This window comes from Chiloscyllium plagiosum, chromosome 10, assembly GCF_004010195.1.
Source record: "Chiloscyllium plagiosum isolate BGI_BamShark_2017 chromosome 10, ASM401019v2, whole genome shotgun sequence".
In the NCBI taxonomy this organism is placed as follows: Eukaryota; Metazoa; Chordata; class Chondrichthyes; order Orectolobiformes; family Hemiscylliidae; genus Chiloscyllium; species Chiloscyllium plagiosum.
The window spans coordinates 59,322,652-59,336,833 of NC_057719.1; the positions used below are offsets into that span (position 1 = coordinate 59,322,652).

Below are 14,182 nucleotides of genomic sequence, written 5' to 3' on the forward strand. Positions count from 1 at the left end.
ATGACCAGTTGCCTTGTATGGGACTTCTAGTTTTTTTTTTAAACAATTCAGTTTTAAAAGAGATACATTAATCTATAAAAGGTAAACAGACAGAAAAAATCCACATTTTCTTAAGCACAAACTTGTTAAAAGATGGAAACGTTCAAAAGGGACATCTCAAGATTTATGAAAGTTGGAAAGCATAGCAAGATTGCATTAGGTACCCTCTCAACATTTTGTGAAATAATACAAGACAGAACTGCTGCTAGCCTTTCTGCATATTTTCCAACTGCCTAAATCTATAACAAGACAATGTGCACACTTGTATGGTGACAATTGTGCTTTGTGGTCAATTCTATGTTAAATGTCACCTGGTGCGATTCAGAAGACAGTGGACTGAGAAGTGCAAGATTTGCTGGTCTGTTTTTCCTGGGCCCTCTCCTTCGCACACTAGTAAATTTCTATTTCTCCAACTCCCTTCAAATGACCCGCCATGATTTCATGACTCAACGACGATCTCCCAGTTGTCAATATTCTTTGTCTAAGTGGCAGCTGCCCTTGTACCAGATTGATGATGGTAGAGCAATATCCTGGATCATAATGTTTGTCTTTCGGATTGTCAAACCAAACTCCTTATAGGTATGATAGGCTATTAATTTGCATGGTGGAACATTCGTGCTTCCATCAACAGCATATGAAAGCATTATATGGAAAGCACTGTACGAAAGCATTAAACCTTCATAGAAACCCAAAAGTAGTACAAAATTCACTGGATTACAGTTAACAACTAGAGAGGAAAACTTTCCGAGAATCTATTTTTTCATGCTTTCAACCACCATCATCTACTCCTCCCCCAAACAGATTTATCTTTGATATAAAAAAGAAAAAGTACAATAGCGACTTGAGGCAAGATAGATTTTGTTTGGAAAACTGCAAAGAATAAAAATTGTTTGGATGACCCTACAACAAACACATTCAGCAAAAGAAACGGAACTATATTCTCTGCACTTGCATCATTGCGGACTTCACATTTCATACATTAAGACTTGGCTTTGGCATATTAGCATTAGTAATTTGATTTCAACAAGCCAGAGACTACTCACCCTGTATGATTTGGGCAGCATTTCATTTCATTGAGCCCAGTTTGATCCAATGCACAAGCATAGATATCGATGACATGGCCATTTGCTGCTGCTCGATTTGACAAGGCTTCATAGTGCTACATTAACAGTAAATGATAAAATACTGAAATATCAAACCAACTCAACATCTCTCATACACAAGCTTTTATTTGAAAAGGTAAATACATAACTAGTATCATTTATCTTTTCCATTCATTTTGATTTAAAAGTCTGCATTTGAGATATATCTACAATTCTGGATGTCAGTTTGCTCGCTGAGCTTAAAGATTTGTTTTCAGAAGTTTCGTCACCATACTAGGTAACATCATCAGTGAGCCTCCGGATGAAGCACTGGTGGCATTTGTGTGTTTAGGTTTCCTTGGGTTGGTAACGTCATTTCCTGTTCTTTTTCGCAGGGGGTGGTAAATGGGATCTAAGTCAATGTGTTTGTTGATAGAGTTCTAGTTGGAATGGCACACTTCTAGGAATTCTCATGCGTGTCTCTATTCCGAGAAGCATGGCATTCCAACTGGAACTCTATCAACAAACACATTGACTTAGATCCCATTTACCACCGCCTGCGAAAAAGAACAGGAAATGACATGACCAACCCAAGGAAACCTAAATACATAAATAGAAAGCAGGTCTGCCACCAGTGCTTCATCATTCACTGATGGAGGCTCACGGATTATGTTACCGAGTATGGTGATGAAACATCTGAAAACAAAACTTGCAGCTCAACGAGCACAACTACATCCAGAACCTCAAATGGAGCTACACATCTTCTCAAAACGCGCTGAAATATCTACAATATCAAGTAAAAATTGATTTTTAGGAGAATTGGACAGCCATCTGGAGAAAACAAAATTTCTGGCCTGGGGGAAAATGGTAGGGGAGAGGGTTTGGGACTATCTAAGTTGCTCTTGCAAAAAGCCTGTGCTGGAATCAGTATGGAGATTAAGAGGAACAAAGTCAGAAAAGTATCAACAGGAATAACTAGTTGATCCCTTAACAGTAGCTATGTCGTTGGTTAGAAGTCTAAGTGAGAAATAATTGAAATTTAATATGAAGGCAACCTTGTACCAGTAGTTGACTTGAACTTTCATTTAGACTGGACAACTCAAATTGGTAAAAGGGCCTGGAAGATGAATTTGTAAAGTGCTTTATTGACAATACAAAATACATTTTGCGTAGACCAGGTATAAACCTACACTAGAATCTAGTAATTTGCAATATGGCAAGGTTAAATTGCCATCTCATTGGAAATGATCGGCTTAGAAAAGGTGGTCAAGATAAAACTGAATTCCATATTGTTTGAAAGCATCTTCTAGTCCTCAACAAAAGGGGGAAGCTTGCCAAGTTGCTTGGGCAAAAAACAAAAAGTATAATAGACATTGGGAACAATTAAACAAGCAATTTAAACTGTTTAACAAACATATATCGCTGGAAAAGAAAAAAGCTAAGCAAAAAGCATACAACAGTTGCTAAGGAAGTTATGGACAGCATGAGGTGAGAGAAGGAGGCCTGTATGTCGCAAAGATTAATGATAAGTCTCTGGATTCTGGGTGTCTCGGAAATCAGCAAAGACCAAAAGATCCAGGAGCAGAATTAGGCCTTTTGGCCCATCATCGCTGCTCCAACATTCAATCATGGTTGGTATGTTTCTTTAGGCCATTCTCCTGCTTTCTCCATACAACCTTTGATCCCAAAGGGCACCATAGGGTTGATTAAAAAGAGAAAGAAAACATAATGAGAAAGTAAACGAACCAGGACAACGAAAGCAGATAATAAGAACTTTCATGTAGACATTTTTAAAAATGCCTAAAGTAAATCTTGTTCTGTTAGAGGAAGAAACAGGAAAAACTCTCCTAGAAACAGCAGAAACTGAACAAATAATGCATTGTCTACATACTATAAGGGGAGAAAGTGAGGTCTGCAGACGCTGGAGATCAAAGCTGAAACTTTATTGCTGGAACAGCACAGCAGGTCAGGCAGCATCTAGGGAACAGAAGATTCGACGTTTCGGGCACATTCATGTGCCCGAAACGTCGAATCTTCTGTTCCCTAGATGCTGCCTGACCTGCTGTGCTGTTCCAGCAATACAGCTACATACTATAAGGCACAAGTCACATTCCAGAAAGAGAGCCTAACCAATAGATTAATAAGACAGAAAACTAAGGGAATTAATATTAATGGAGGTAAAGTATTGGAGCAGTTCAAGAAAATAAAATCCAACATTAGTCACCTGGAAAATTCTGGAATCCATTAAAAGCATCTTAGCAATGCTCCAAAAAAATATGAATAAGGTCAACATGCTTTTTTATTCAAAGAAATCATATTTAACAAAGTAATTGGAATTTCTTAATGAGGTGGGGTAGATTAAAAAAAAGGCAAGAAATGTTGTATATTTGGATTTCCAAAAAGATTGGACGTAACTGAGGGGGTATAATTACAACATTTAAAAGACATCTGGATAGGTACATGAGTAGAAGATTTTGGAGATATATTGACGAAATGCTGGAAAATGGGATGAGGTCAGTTGAGGATATCTGGTCAGCATGGATGAGTTGGACCAAAGGGCCTGCTTTTGTGCTGTATAACTCTGACTCCAAACAAGGCGAGAGCGAGATGAGTTGGGACAATATGTTAGCATGTTACATTACTGGGACTATATTCATTGGAGTTAAGAAGAATGAAAATGTTTGAATGGTTATGTATTGAAGTTGTTTCTCAGCTGGGGAATTTAGAAAACAGACACACATTCTCAGGATCAGGCTCCAATCATTTCAGACTAAGAGAAGCAGAAATCTCTTCACTCAAAACGAGGGAACACCTGTGGAATTGTTATTCCAAAAGATTGCAGATGCTCCACTCCTGAAAATATTTAAAGGGTGAGATAGAGAGATTGTTGGTATACTGGGGAATCAAGGAATATGGGAAATGGGTTGGAAACTTAGTCAAAGATGTACAGACCCTTCAGTCCAACTCATCCACGCTGACCAGATAATCTAACCTAAGCTAGTTCATTTGCCAGCATTTGGCACATACCCCTCTAAATCCTGCCTATTTGTATATACATCCAGATGCCTTTTAAATATTACAATTGCACCAGCCTCCACCACTTCGTCTGGCAGCTCATTCCATACATGTACCACCCATTGTGAGAAAAAGTTGAACCTTAGGTCGCTTTTAAATCTTTCCCCTCTCACCCTAAACCTACGCCCACTAGTTCCCAAACCAGGGAAAAGACCTTGTTTATTTACCCTATCCATGCCCCTCATGATTTTATAAACCTCTATATGGTGACCTCAGTCTCTGACATTCCAGGGAAAATAGCCCCAGCCTATTCAGCGTAAGATTTTTTTTTCTGTCCGGGTGCAGCGAGAGATAGAGCGGAAGTGACGTGGAGAACAGGAGGTTGCCGGGAAGGTAAGGACTTGGTATAAATTTGAGCAGCAGCTAAATCAGAGATACTACACATGTGGTATCTCCCTTCCACCCCCCATCCCCACCTCCTCTAACCTGAAGGAAAAAAAAAGACTCTGTAAGGTAAAGTTCTTGTTTTTTCCTCTCTCTTTTCTTTTATATATTTAAATGCATTGTTTGGTTTTAGTTAGTTGATATAAAGCTAAGGCTTACAATGGCAGGGGACCTCAGACTCGTGCATGTGCCTCTTGCTTGATGTGGGAGTTCAGGGAAGTGGCTGACGTTCCCGACTCTTACACTTGCAGAAGTGTGTCCAGTTGCAGCTCTCGTTTGATTGCATGATGGCTCTGGAGCTATGGATGAACTCACTGTAGAACATCTGCGATGCTGAGGTGGTCGTGGAGAGCACATTTAGTGAACTGGTCACACCTCAGGTTAGAATTGCTGAGTGAAACATTGAATGGGTGAGCTAAAGGCAGAAAGAGTAGGAAGGCAGTACAGGTGTCCCCTGCGGTTATCTCCCTCCAAAACAGGTATATTGTTTTGGATACTGTTGGGGGAGATGGCTCACCAGGGGAGGGCAGCAGTTGCCAGGATCATGGCAGTGTGGCAGGCATTGGTGTACAGAAGGGCGGGAAAAAGACTTGTAGGGCCACAGTCATAAGGGATTCTCTAAGGGGAGTAGATAGGCGGTTCTGTGTCTGAAAACGAGACTGCCAGATAGTATGTTGCCTCCCAGGTGCGCGGATCAGGGATGCCACCAATCGGCTGCAGAGCATTCTAAAAGAGGTGAACAGCTAGTTGTTTTGATGTATTCAAGCACCAACAATATAAGTAAAAAACGAGATGAGGTCCTGAAGAATTCAGAGAGCTAGGAGAGAAGTTAAAAAGGAAGACCTCAAAAGTAGTGATCTCGGGATTACTACCAGTGCCACACTAGCCAGCGTAGAAAAGAAAGAATAGGCAGGATGAACATGTAGCTTAAGGGATGGTGTAGGAGGGTGAGGTTCAGATTTGTTGGACATTGGGACCGGTTCTGGGGAAAGTGGGACTATTACAAATTAGATGGTCTATATCTGAACCAGACTGGAACTAATGTCCTTGGGGGGAGTTTTTGCTACTGTTGTTGGGGAGGGTTTAAACTAATGTGGCTGGGAACCAGAAGAGAAGACAAGTAGACAGCGAGGTGGAAAACTGGAGACTGTAAGAATCGTGAAGTGAGCATTAATAAGGGGAAGAGCAGGCAGAGAGCAGATGAACACAAAAGAACTGGTGGTGTGAAGTGCATATAATGCAAGCAGAGTAGTGGGTAAGGCAGGTGAACTTAGGGCTTGGATTGGTGCCTGGGAGTATGACATTATTGCAATCACAGAAACTTGGTTGAAGGAAGGGCATGATTGGCACGTAATGTTCCAGGATATAGACGCTTCAGACAGGACAGGGAGGGAAGTAAAAGGGTTGTTGGGGGGGTGGGGGTGAGAGAGCGGAGAAGTTGCATTGCTGGTCAAGGATGATATCACAGCTATGCTAAAGGAGGACACAATGGAGGGCTTGAGTAGTGAGGCATTATGGGTGGAGCTTAGAAATAAGAAGGGTGCAGTTACATTGTTGGGGATCAATTACAGGCCTCCCAACAGTGAGCGTGAGGCAGAAGAACAAATAGGTAAACAGATTATGGAAAGTTGTAGAGGCAACAGGGTGGTGGTGGTGGTGATGGGAGATTTTAATTTTCCCAATATTGACTGGGATACACTTAGTGTCAGAAGTCTGGATGGGGCAGAACTTGTAAGATACGTCGAGGAGTATGTCAGTAGTCTGACAAGGGAAGGGGCCATATTGGATCTGGTGTTGGGGAATGAGCCATGTCAGGTGGTAGAAGTTGCAGTGGGGTTTTCTTTGGGAACAGTGACCACAATTCTCTAAGTTTTAGAATACTCGTAGACAAAGATGAGTGTAGTCCTAAGGGAAGAGTACTAAACTGGGCCAAGGTCAATTATATCAAAATTAGGCAGGAGCTGGGAAATGTGGATTGGACACAGCTATTTGAAGGGAAATCCACATTTGATATGTGGGATGCTTTCAAAGATAGGTTAAAGATAGTGCAGGATAGGCATGTCCTGCTGAAAGCAAAGGATAGGAAAGGCAAGGCAAGATTTGTGAACTGTGGGTGACAAGAGAAATTGTACTAGCCAAGAGGAAAAGGGAAGCATATGTAAGGTCCAGGCAGCTAAGAACAGAATGGGCCCTGGAGGAATATCGGAGGAGTAGGACCAATCTTAAACAAGGAATCAAGCGGGCTAAAAAGGGTCATGAAATAGCTTTAGTGAGCAGAATTAAGGAGAATCCCAAAGCCTTTTTTTTACATAAGAAGCAAGTGGGTAACTAGAGAAAGGATTGATCCACTAAAGGCTAAGGAGGAAAGTTGTGTGTCGAACCTTAGAGAATGGGTACGATTCTGAATGATTGCTTTGCCTCAGTGTTCACTGAGGAGAGGGACATGATGAATGTTGAGATTAAAGATAGAAGTTTGATCACTCTGGATCACGTTGACCTAAGAAGGGAAGATGTGTTGGATACGTTAGAGGTTATTAAGGTGGACAAATCCCCAGGACTGGATGGGATCTATCCGAGGTTGCTGAGGGAGGCAAGAGAGGAAATAGCTGGGGCCCTGTCAGATATCTTTGTAGCATCATTAAACACAGGTGAAGCGCCAGAAAACTAGAGATTTGCTCATGTTGTCCCCCTGTACAAGGAGGGTAGTGGGGATATTCTGGGTAAATACAGCCTGACGTCAGTGGTGGGAAAGTTGCTAGAGAAGGTACTGAGGGATAAAATCTATTTATATTTGGAAAGGAATGGGCTTATCAGTGATAGGCAACATGGATTTGTGCGGGGGAGATCGTGCCTTACCAACTTAATAAAGTTCTTTGAGGAAGTGACCAAGTTGATAGATGAAGGAAGGGCTGTAGATGTCATATACATGGACTTTAGTAAGGCGTTTGATAAGGTTCCTCATGGTAAGCTAATGGAGAAAGTGAAGTCACATGGTGTGCAAGGCGTTCTAGCTAGGTGGATAAAGAACTGGTTGAGCAACAGGAGACAAACAGTAGTAGTTGAAGGGAGTTTCTCGAAATAGAGAAAGATGACCACTGGTGTTCCACAGAGATCAGTGTTGGGGCCACTGTTGTTTGTGATATACATAAATGATCTGGAAGAGGGCACTGTTGGTATGATCAGCAAGTTTGCAGATGACACAAAGATTGGTGGAGTAGCAGAAAGCATAGAATACAGGAGAATATAGATAGACTGGAGAGTTGGGCAGGAAAGTGGTAAATGGAGTTCAATTCAGACAAATGTGAGGTGATGAATTTTGGGAAGTCTAATTCTAGAGCAAATTATACAATAAACGGAAGAGCCTTTCGAAATGTTGATGAGCAGAGAGATCTGGGAGTTCAGGTCCACTGGACCCTGAAGATTGCTGCACAGGTCAGTAGAGTGGTCAAGGCATATGATATGCTTGCCTTCATCGGACAGGGTATTGAGTATAAGAACTGGCAGGTCATGGTAAAATTGTACAAGACATTGGTTTGTCCGCATTTAGAACACCGTGTACAGATTTGGTTGCCACATTACCAAACGAATGTGGACGCTTTGGGGAGGGTGCAGAGAAGGTTTACGAGGATGTTGCCTGGTATGGAAGGTGCTAGCTATGAAGTGAGGTTGAATAGGTTAGGATTGTTTTCTTTAGAAAAAAGGGGATTGAGGGGGGACCGGATTGAGGTCGACAAAACCATAAAGGGTACAGACAGATAGATAGAGATAAGCTTTTTCCCCAGGGTGAAGGATTCAATAACAAGAGGTCACACTTTCAAGATGAGAGGTGAAAAGTTCAAGGGGGATACACACAGCAAGTACTTTACACAGCGGGTGGTAGGTACATGGAACATGTTGCCAGCAGAGGTAGTAGAGGCAGGCATGGTAGATTCATTCAAGATGTGTCTGGGCAGATGCACGAGTAGGTAGGGAGCAGAGGGATACAGATGCTTAGGAACTGGGAGACAGGTTTAGACAGTGGATTTGGATTGGATCGGCTCAGGCTTGGAGGGCTGAAGGGCCTGTTCCTGGGCTGTAAGTTTTGTTTGTTCTCAGATTAGCCAAAACCATACTGAATTGCCGTGCAGACCTAAGGAATCATTTGACCGACCTGCTCCTTTTTCTTGTGTTTTTTTAATGCTTTGTCTTTTTTTGCAAATATGCAACATCTCCAAGATTAGAAACTAGTTATCTGTGTTACCATCAATTTCTTCATTCCCATTCTTGGGCAGGAAGAGTAAATAATAAGTAGAAGAGGACTCAGAATGAATGTACAAATTTGGAGAAAGGAAACAATTAGTTTTTACACAGAAAGGTGATCAAGCTGCTGTTTGCATCAACAATATGTTTTCTCTTTTTTTATTATTGTGGCCATTGACCAAAATAGATCTTAAAGCCAACATTCTAAACAAATATAGTTGCATTGCTGAACTAGTTTCAGATGGTTACAATGTTTCCTAATATTTTTAATAGCATTGAAGTTGGGATCTCTGTATATAAAATTGTGAATGCAAGGGGAGGGAGGAGGTGCATTTGGGTATGGGGAGGTTGGGGTGGGTATCGGGAAATTGAGACAGATAAGGATGGAGGGGAAAACAAGAGTAGGTTTTTCTCTATCATCTAAATGGGTGAAGGTATACCAGCTTTAATTTTATTCTAATCAATCTAATTTAGCCAGGGAATCATTATAATGGTCTCTCTTCCTGTTATCACACATCACCTCTGGTGTTCCCCGAGGACCAATTATTGGTTCCAGCCTTCAGCTAATCCAATTGTCGAGTCTCAGTAACAGCACCAAAAGACATAACGCCAGGTTCCACAAGTACACTGACAACATACATCACTTGTTTTGACTGTTCCACATCCGTGGAGCAGGAAAAAAAAAACTGATGTTGCGGGCAAAAGCCATTTCCCGATCAAGGATTTTTGCCTGAAAAGTTGATCGTCCTGCTCTTTGGATGCTGCCTGACCTGCTGTGCTTTTCCAGCACCATTAATCCTGAGTAGAATTCTTGGCAACTAAATGTTGGGAAGATCAAGATCATAGTCTTTAACTACACCATAAAATCTATTCCTGAGACATCGACTGGCAATCATTTGGTGTTAAACCAGACAACTGTTTTTGACCTACGATTAGCCTCTGTTCATCAAAGCTGTCCCATCATTAAGATGATTCATTCCTTCCGTGATAGAATCTCATGAAACCTTCAACTTTGCCCATGTTACCTCTAACCTTGTCACACCGAACTCTCATCTTCCATTCTCCAGAAACTTTAACTTATCCTACACTGTAGCATTTATATACTAACATGCTTCAGGTCCTGATCACCCATCACCACTGTGCTCGCTGACCTGCATTAGCTACCAGTTAAGAAATATCTTCATTTTAAAATTCCCATCCATCCAGGGCCTAGCACCTTATCTGTTATCTCTTCCAGCCCTAAAATCCACTAATATCTCTGCACTCCTGCAATTCTGGCCTCTTTAGTCTTCAATTTTAAATGCTCCATGAAGCAGCCATCCTTTCAACTGAAGGCCTAAACTCTGGACTTGCCTCTCAACTTGTCCACCCCTCTATTTCTCTCTCCTCATCTAAGACAGTGAAGAAATAGAAGACTAAGAGTTAAAGCCTCGCATCTCCTTACAGAATAACTTACAGATAGAGATGTCATAAGAAACATCACAAGAAATGTCAATTTATAAAGTGTCTTAATCTGCTTGTTCTTTTAAACAAAAATTAGATATGCATGAGGTACGTTCACTGTTTTGATTAGATTAGATTTCCTACAGTGTGGAAACAGGCCCTTTGGCCCAACCAGTCCACACCGACCCTCCGAAGAGTAGCCCACCCAGACCCATTCCCCGCTGACTAATGCACCTAACACGATGGGCAATTTAACATGGCCAATTCACCTGACCTGCACATCTTTGGATTGTGGGAGGAAACCGGAGTACCCGGAGGAAACCCATGCAGACACGAGGAGAATATGCAAACTCCATACAGACAGTCACCCGAGGCTGGAATCGAACCTGGGACCCTGGTGCTGTGAGGCAGCAGTGCTAACCGCTGTGCCATCATGCCGTTTACTGTAATATTCACAAGGAAATAGTAAAAAGGTTGAATAATTACTTTGGATTAGCAATTAGAATAGTAAAAAGGATTAGTATAGCTGTCATCCTATGAATACCACTATTTAACCAGAGAGAGAATGCTCCAAAATTATTATGCCTGAGCAATATAGTTGATTGAAGAGATCCAGCATGGATTATTAAAGAGCAGGCTAAAACTGATGAATCTACTTGATTGTTTTTTGAACAGATGACTATAATAGTGGTCAAAGGGTGTTTTAAAACGTTAATTGTATGGCTTTCCAGACACATCCAATAAAATTCCTGCAATGAACCTGCTACCTCATAGAAGTGGAGCAAATAAATTACTTGGTTAGCAATTGCTCAAGTCGAAGGAGTCAAAGAGTTGAGATAATGTTGAAGTATTGTCCAACTGGCAATTCCTCGAAACAGGAGATGTTGACATTAGAATTTGGATGGGTCTGATATGCCTGTCCTTTCTTGAAATACGTGAAATATTGTTCGAACCCTATTCAGGTACTCCCCCTTATCTCTTCTCCTGATACATCATTGACAGTCTCAATGTTGATTCCTGCTCTTGCCCAGGAAAATTCCATCAACTTTGCTTGTAATTTCCACCTTTCCCTCGCCTTCCCATCGACCATTTGAACTCTTCCCTTTTCTCCCTCAACTCCTCTGCTTTAATTTTCAAAGTCTTCAAGATATTAAAGAGAATTGAGAAGATAGATTAAGAGAAACTACTGTTGGGCATTCAGGACAAAGGGCCACAGAGCTGCAAACAAAATAAGGAAAACTACCACAAATAAACCAGAAGAGATTTGGAACTCTTTCACAGGGTATTAAGTAATATAGGATAAAGGTGGCTTTATGAAGTTGGATCACATATGAGCCATGATTTCACAGAAAAGCAGAATAGACTGGAATGGTTACATAGCCTACTTTTGTTCCAATTTAGGAAAAGATGTGCATAATATTTACCTTCATGGCTTTCTTCATATATTTAATGTTGTCTTTCTCAATATCATGCCAAGACCTGATAGGTGTCTTTAGATCATCACCCACAACCATTCCTGGTCCTTGTGTGGCTGGGCCCCCAATGAACAACATCACACGACCTCCAGTATTGGGAAAAGTGCACTATTTTAAAAGAAGAAACATCAAATGAAAACACAGGAGCAAATATAACCTGTTAAGAAATTAATCAAAACCACTAATGTACAATATGGCAATTTATTAGTACTTCTGTAAGGATAAGCTAAAAATCCTGAATAACTTATACCAATTTAGATAACTTTTCCTAAATATTCAATGGTTTATATACTTCATCCAATCTTGGATAATTTGAAATGAATACTGATTCTGAATGCTGCAGTATTACAGGGAGTTCAATAAGTTTCTCTGCATGAGTTTCAACTTTACTCGATAGGACAAAAAAATTCAATGCCTACAGAGCTGGTCAGTGATATTATCAGGATTATTTTTTACAATTACAGCATGGTAGGTCAGTTTTACTTTGCATAACACTGAAAGACAAACATGTGAATAAACAAGATAGATTTAAATGTCAACATACAGAAAACAACTGCCTGTGCACAGTTATTAAAAAAAAATCAAATATGGTAATAGATGTTGGAATGTGTCATGGTGGACAAATAATAACTTACCGGAGTTGACAAGTGTATCACAATCATAAATGACGCTGGAGCTCAGCACATCAGTGCAGAGTACAAGGCTCAAACATTTGCAACCTCCTCAGACAGAAATGTTGAACTTATGGTCCAGCTTGGCTTTCTCCTCAAGCTTCCAACAGTGTAGAAGCCTGTCTTCAGCCAGCTTAATTCACTCCAGAAAGTATCAAGATATGGCTGAAGGCAATGAATAGTGCAAAGGCACCTAACAACTTTATGGAGTAGACCTGAAGACTTGCAACTCCCCAGACCAAACTGCTCCAATACAGCTACAACTGACATCTAGCCAACAGTGTGGAAAATCATCCAGGTACACTCTGTTCACAAGTCATTCAGTCATAGAGCACAGAAAAGGCCCTTTGGCCTAACTTGTCCATGCTGACCAGTTTTCTTAGACTGAACTAATCCTTTTGCTTGTGTTTGGCCCACATCCCTCTAAAGCCTTTTGGGATTAAACCAATGCAGCTAATTACCACCTCAACATTCTACTCTTAATCATCTGCAAAGTAATGGAAGGTGTTGTCAACAGTGCTATCTAGCGACAGTTACACAACAGTAACCTATTCGGTGATTCCCAGTTTTGGTTTCACCATAGCCACTTGGCTCCTGATCTTATTAAAGCCAAACATGGACTGCAAAGTTGTAACTAAAAATTGTGAGGTGAGACGGCAAGACAGCATTTCACCAATGCAGCACCAAGAACTCTTAGCAGAACTGGAGTCAATGGGAATCAGGTTTTGGTTAATGGAGGACAATCGCCCCTGTCCTGGGTATTGCTGCAGGTCTTCTTTAGAGAAAGGCTGCAACGGTTTCATCCACAACCTTCCCCGCATCATAAGACCAAATGTGGAATGCTTGCTGATGACTTCACAATATTCAACATCATTCTCAACTCTTCAGATACAGAAGCTGTCTGTCCTCAATATGCAACAAGATTCAGACTTCATTAAGGTTTGGGTGAATAATTGGAAATAACAAGCATGCCACATAAGTGAGAGGGAATGATTATCTCCAACAAAAGAGAACCTAACTGGCTCCCAATGACATGCACAGAATCAAGCACTTGCAACCCTTTCAGTCAGTGCTGACAGTATGATCTATTTTAGCTTCTCCATATTCACAGCAGTGTTGATGCCATACTTCAGACAATTCAATTCACTCAGTGTACAACTGAGGATTAACATTAGCCAGAAACTGAACTGGACCAGCCACATAAATACTGTGGCTATAAGAGCAGGTCAGAGGAGCTCAGAATTTGGTGGGAATATCTAACTTCTCCCCTGTTTAGATCCTGACTAATGTCTACAAGGCACATAATCAGCAATGTGATGGATTATTCTCTGCTTGTTGATTGCAGTCCAACACGAACTCAACACTATCAACCAAAATGCAGCTTATTTGATCTACCACGTTAAACCTTATCTACATCCATCACTAACTATAGTGACAGCAGTTGCTTTAGTACCCTATTCCTGTTAAGAACACCAAGGGTTCCATTTGTATTTTTTAGAATTCTCCTCAAGTCATTCTGTCATCTTTAAAGATGTAACCCGAGATCTCTGTTCCTGAATCCATTTCAAAATTGTACCATTTATTGATATTGTCTATTCCTCATTCATCCTACTAAAATCATTTCACATTTCTCTGCACTGATTTCATCCTCCTGAAGTATGTTACTATCCTTCTCAATGTCAATTACATTTTTAGGATTCAATTCATTGTAAACTTTGGAATTACATCATTTCCAAGTAGATGATGTTAGAAATCCTCAGCAGGTCAGGCAGCG

General features: G+C 40.9%; 1 protein-coding gene across 2 annotated transcripts in view; it reads right to left on the reverse strand.

The window, feature by feature from the left end:
- Positions 1-14,182, reverse strand: part of sec23a (Sec23 homolog A, coat complex II component) — a 91,574-nt gene that overhangs the window by 37,651 nt on the left and 39,741 nt on the right. For both annotated transcript variants that reach the window (XM_043697863.1, XM_043697864.1), the window contains exons 8-9: positions 11,687-11,845; positions 1,083-1,198 (exon numbers count right to left, since the gene is read on the reverse strand). In XM_043697863.1, the coding sequence (XP_043553798.1) occupies positions 1,083-1,198; positions 11,687-11,845 (275 nt within the window). The remainder of the gene's footprint in view (positions 1-1,082; positions 1,199-11,686; positions 11,846-14,182) is intronic.